Source organism: Pundamilia nyererei, unplaced genomic scaffold, assembly GCF_000239375.1.
Source record: "Pundamilia nyererei isolate P.nyererei 1_Seehausen unplaced genomic scaffold, PunNye1.0 scaffold00185, whole genome shotgun sequence".
NCBI lineage: Eukaryota > Metazoa > Chordata > Actinopteri > Cichliformes > Cichlidae > Pundamilia > Pundamilia nyererei.
Window position 1 is genome coordinate 362,513 of NW_005187586.1, and position 5,844 is coordinate 368,356.

Genomic DNA, 5,844 nt, shown 5'->3' on the forward strand with positions numbered 1-5,844 from the left:
CGAAGGGCGTGAGGCTCATCGTCCCGTTGCAGGAAGCTAATCGGAGCAAAGTTGCATCGCGTCGAGTTAAAAATGATGTAAGAGTGAGGCTTTAGGGAATATTGTTATGACAACCTTGAAGATGATACCCAAACATCTTTACATTCAGCTGCTTGGCTTCTCCCTCCGGCCCCGCTTAGCATAGCAGGCTGAATTCATTCTTATTCTCTGCTGACTTGTGCTTAGCAGCCACATCCTGTTTAGACTGCTCACAGTGCCTGTTGTCACCTGAAACACCTGTTTTGTTTTGTTTTAAAAAGATCCTTGTGTGACGCCAGTCAAACGTGAGGTCAGAGTTTCTAATGATATACTGTAATCTAGTTTAATAATCCAGTGCTACATTTAAATATAGTTCACGCTCCATGTTGTTTTTGTTTTTTCCAATACAATACTATATAAACTTGGTTTGTAGTATATGCTTGTCAGTTGAGCCTGATTCCTCTTTTGGTGCAGAGTCATTGACATCTAACATAACTAAGCAGGTTTGTGAACAATAAATAGGGTGATGCAGTGACATTTTTAATGATTATGTCTTTAGGCTTAATGTGCAAAAGCATTTACGGTTTCTGTTTTGAAGACGGGGTGTTTTTCTTATTGTTCCGGTAGTGCAAACCATACAAGGTTTAACACTAAAAGCATTTCCACTGAGGCGTCTGTTGAACCAACAAGAAATTATTTACCATTCACGCACCCGCGGCACGGCATTAAAAGCTAATCTCTCCCAAGGTCTGGGTCACTTTAGGGCCTGTCAAAGTGTTACTGTGTGAAATATTGACGGGTTTGGTCCAAGGTGAGCAGCTCCTCAGTGTTTAGAAAGGTGGAATCATAAGATGTAACAAGAATGCTATAACGGTGTAATATAGTTGCCTTTATTTTATGTTCTTTCTCTTTTCTTGTGTTTTTATTCAGGATAATTGAGTGCAAGGAACTGCCTTTGATCAGTGGGCAGAACTGTGACCCCTATGCTACCGTGTCACTTGTCGGACCTGCCAGGTAACTCTGAATTTCGCGCAGATAACAAAATAAGTTCTTAGTGTGTTACAGAATATAGAAGTAGCTTGTTTGTTCCTTTTTTTTAGCTTTGTGTAATCACATAAGTAATGACCAATTTCCTGAAATAAACAGTGCACAGGTTTTCCACACTGCCTTTAAAACTACTGAGGAATATGTGCAGAAATATTGTGCAGAGTGACTTGAAGCGTAAGGTCCCTACATATATTCTCATCTTTAGGAGCACGCCCGGTCTAAACCAAGGTTGTTATGGATAAAGCTAATTGTGGAAAAAGTTTGAAGTAGTTTTCTTTTTTAACTAACTGTAAGAACATCGTGAACTTGCACAGCTGACTTAAAATAAAGTACAAACAGACAACAAATGTCGTTAGTTTTAGTCTTTCTCAGCCTGCCTGAAGAGGCTTTGTCACACATATTTGAGATGTGGGAGTTATTATGGGTTTGTTTGGTTTTTTTTAGTTTCAGTTCATTTCCAGAGTGGATTTCTTTTCAGTTTAGTTTTTATTGTTTGAAAGTTTTTATTGGTTTCACTGTATTAGTCAGTTTTTTGTTTGTTTTTAAACTATCATTGTATGGAGGAAATATGTAGGAAGATTTAGGAAAATCGGTGCAGGTATTAGAACTAAAAAAAAAATCCATCAAAGCCTCCTTGAGAAATTGTAGTTTTTTAAATTTATTTTTTTGAGCCAAACTAAAAAAAATACTAAGACTAAGGATCTTTCCTCTAAATATTTTGTTATTGAAAGTTTACAAAATTGTTTCATTTAATTTTAGGTAATTCTAACAACCTTCTGTGGGGCATTTTCAGCTTTTACAAGTTGTTGTGCTTGCATTGTAATATCTGTTTGGACTTTCTTAAATCTTGCTCCCAGCAAGTACCCTCCATATTATTTTTGGAGGCGTTTTTAGCTAGATGCTTTCAAGGCTGTTATTAGGCATCTATAATTCAACTTTTGTGAATATAAAGTTGTTTTATTGAGTTGTTTTTGTCATGAATTAAAGTAACAGGGTGCATGTTATAGATGCTAAAAGCAGGTCTTTTTAGTTGCTAGGCATGATGACAGGATTTCTGATATAGTTGGGAACCTCGAGCAGCGTGAGCTGTACCTGCGTGCCAGGTTTAGTTGCTCAACACCTGATCATGCAGGAGGAGCTCGCAGACAAAGAGCAAACACGCAGACAGAGATTTTGTGCTATTGTACGATTAGAAAGACTGAAACTAATTAAAACTATCTGAAACAAACCACACCTCTTGAAACAAATACAATATCAAAATCAAAGACTCAGAACTAGACTCTGGTTTAAACAAATTTTTATTTTATTTTTTTTAATGAATGTCATGAGTGAGCGGACTAAACTTTCCAAGAATACAAAGACTATGAGCTCAACTATGAGCATCCACTTACAGCTTGCCACCATCATGAACCTTGTTACAGATGGCAAGATTACATTTTAGTCATCTTAAGTCACTCCCTGACAGTGCGATAGGAGTCACATGCTTCTCTTCCCCTTTTCTTCTCAACGTATCCATAGCTGAATCCTTAAATTATCAGAGAAAATGGCATTCAGTTTCTGTAATGTCTCCCCTAAGGTCTGATCAGAAGAAAACAAAGGTAAAGAAGAAAACCAGCAACCCTCATTTTGAAGAGACCTTCTTCTTTGAGGTAAATCTTGTAACACATGTTACCACATCATAGGTTTCAAATGGTCTGTTGGTTACAGCAGATAATTGTATATATTAACCATGACATGTTCATCTGCAGGTCACACGGTCCTACTCCAGGAGGACTCAATTCAACGTGGAGGAGGAGGACATCGAAAAACTTGAGATAAAGTGCGTTTTGAAGGTTTTCCCCCCCTTTTGTGTGCGCTTAACGCTCTCTCGCTGTCTAACAGACACACACACATACATGTACACGCTTCCCCTTTGTAGTCTTGACAAAAGAAGAAGAATTTCTTAACGACTTCAGGTTTAAAAAAAAAAAAAAAAAAAACTTTTTATTTGGTGTATTCTGACTACTGATGGAGAGCCTTTGATTTCTGGTTAAGGATATGTGGGGCTTCCATCACAGTGGATTCATAGCTCACTGGGTAAGACTAGTCAGAGCTGAAGGTAAACACTCGTGCATGGTGTTGAGGTTTGGATTTGAGGTGGTGTCATTGCACACATTGTATTGGTTTTTATGCACCAAGCAGGTAAGCACCGCTTAGTAGCGATTTTTCTTTTAAGCCCTTTCTGCCATATTTGAAGTGGGTGGTTGTTTTGTGCTGAACACACAGACACAAAGAGCAACATTTATTTTGCCTTGCTACTTGTACATGTAGTTTGTAGTAACAGTTGTATATTTGCAGATGAAAAACATTCTTTCAGTCCACATCCTTTCCCCTTTTTTGCAGAGTTGATTTGTGGAACAATGAGAATCTGGCTCAGGATGTTTTTCTGGGGGAAACACGGGTTCCTGTCAAGATCCTACAAAGCGACCACATTCACAAAGCCTGGTAAGGAGCAGACGGAAGTATCTCGCTATCTTTAAACGTATTTATGCATACTTATTGAGCACTAGGCTGACAAATTTAGATTTTCTGTCCCCTTGTTTTGAAAATGGGTTTAAAGTGGAATCCTCCCCCCTTCAGGCACATGCCTGTAATAAAGACAGAGCATTTTCTTCCCATTTTAAATGGCAATACTGAGATAAAACTGAAATGTTCATGAGCTTTGGTTTACACCCCTATTACCTCCTGTTTACATAACTCCTAAAAGATTTTCCAAAATAGATTCAGAAGGGTCAGTTTTACCTATATGTGCTCGACTAAATCCAGCACAGTCTGGTGCGTCTGTGCCTTTAAAAATTTACTACAGGGGGGGAAAAAAAACAAAAAACATGATCATTAATCTGTCATGGCCTGATTACCTTCCTCTTTACCAAACAGGGTTTTTTTTGTTTTATTTATTTAAACACTGGAAGGTGGAGCCGCTGCCTTTGGTATTTCACTGTTCAGGAACCCAGTCTTGCATGTCTGTTTGCACTGTTGCATTTTCTTGCTTTTACAAGGTGATCTTAAAACTCTTCCTAGATTTCTCAGAGTTCAGCAGTTTTTCCACTGTGTGGGTGTTTTCCTTGCTTTGCGTCAGAGTAGGAGATGTGGGATTACGCCAGATAGCAGTTTGTCAGTAGATGAGGGCTTTGAGTCGAGTGCGTGGGTGGCTTATGCATGGTGGCAGTACCTCATGTCCTGTGTTTATGCTGGAAGTCGTCCATGTTGCATTCATAAAAAGTGTTGGGTACAGGTGATCTGTTAAAGTGTCTCTGTCTGTGTGCAGTGATTACAGATCAAGGGGATTACGGGCAAACCTGCAGTGACTGCAGGCCAACTCGACATGTATAATGTTGTTTTACCCCACCTGTTGGCTTATGGAGAGATGTGCAGGCACTATGGGAGGAAGATTTATTGATCACTAGGCTGACTAATATGTTCTGAATCAAGGGTGGGGGAACTCCAAGCCTTAAGGGCCGTGTCCTGCAGGTTTTAGATCTCGCCCTGGGTCAACACACCTGAATCAAATGAATGAACCTGAATTAGTTCATTACCAGGCCTCTGGAGAACTTCAAGACATGTTGAGGAAGTAATTTAAAACCTGTTTTGGATCAAGGACTCCTCTGAAACCTGCAGGACACCAGCCTTTGAGGCCTGGAGTTCCCCCACCCCTCGTCTAAATGGATATTATAAAAAGACTTTTCCTCCCAAGTCCAGATTTTTGGTCATTTTGATCTTTTCTTTCTTAATTTAAATGTCAAAAAAACGCAGATTAGCAGTTGAACAGCCTCACAAATTTAGATTTTCTTTCCCCTTGTTTTGAAAAAGGGGTTCAAAGTTAAATCATCCCTCATTTAGGCATATACCTGTAATAAAGACAGAAGCATTTTCTGAACATTTTAAATGCCTATGTCGAGATAAAGCTGAAATATTTGTGTGCTTTGGTTTACACCCCTATATGCTGTTAAACAAGCCTAATGATTGAATTCCTCTTATTTTAAGTGAAAGCTGTTAGAGCAGCAGGAAAGAATTGGCAGCGTAGCAAAGACGGCTGTTTAGTTGATATACTGTGATAAACAGGTGGGTATATCTGTACTGAGCAGCATTTAGAAACCTCTTTTTTTTGGTTTTTATCAGTTGTTGCTGTAAAATATCCTCTAGTTTATCGTCTTGCTTTGCAATCTATTTATCATGGTTTTATGATTTTCAAGATTTTATGCTCATTGCTTAAAACTTTTGTAAAGTGGACTTAAATCCTTCGTGATGCTGCATATTTACTGCTCTATTCCTCATACGTACTCTATTTCATGTTTATAGTATATATATTTTCTAAAGATGCATCCATTGAACTTTTTTGGCTTATTTCAAATTTCCCTTTTTCCGATACCGGCATTTTCCACTTTCGATTTTCTTTCTAAAACCAGCACATACAAGCTAATCAGCTTTTATTCACTGATTTGTTTTTTTCTTAAATAGTAAAAGAAACTATAAAACCTTTACAGTTTCTGCAGTAAGTTACAGGATCTTCTTTTGCTGAAACAACTGAGTATAAAGTTTTCTGCTACTGCAAAGAGGTGAAAATAAGTTTCTGTACCTGACATGTATAATCTTTCTAAACAAAAGCAGGGTCTAGTAGATTTATAGAACAAAATAAATGTCAGGTACTTCCATAATTTTCCAATATTAGGGGTGCAACAATACACAAAATTCACGGTTCGGTTCGGTTCGATACTTTGGTGTCACGGTTCGATATTTTTT

The 5,844-nt window shown here is 38.2% G+C and overlaps 1 protein-coding gene across 1 annotated transcript in view; it reads left to right on the forward strand.

Moving 5' to 3' along the window:
• Positions 1 to 5,844, forward strand: part of rasa2 (RAS p21 protein activator 2) — a 33,534-nt gene that overhangs the window by 13,560 nt on the left and 14,130 nt on the right. Inside the window, exons 5-8 of the mRNA XM_005746937.2 lie at positions 949 to 1,032; positions 2,642 to 2,714; positions 2,814 to 2,884; positions 3,448 to 3,549. Of these exons, the coding sequence (XP_005746994.1) occupies positions 949 to 1,032; positions 2,642 to 2,714; positions 2,814 to 2,884; positions 3,448 to 3,549 (330 nt within the window). The remainder of the gene's footprint in view (positions 1 to 948; positions 1,033 to 2,641; positions 2,715 to 2,813; positions 2,885 to 3,447; positions 3,550 to 5,844) is intronic.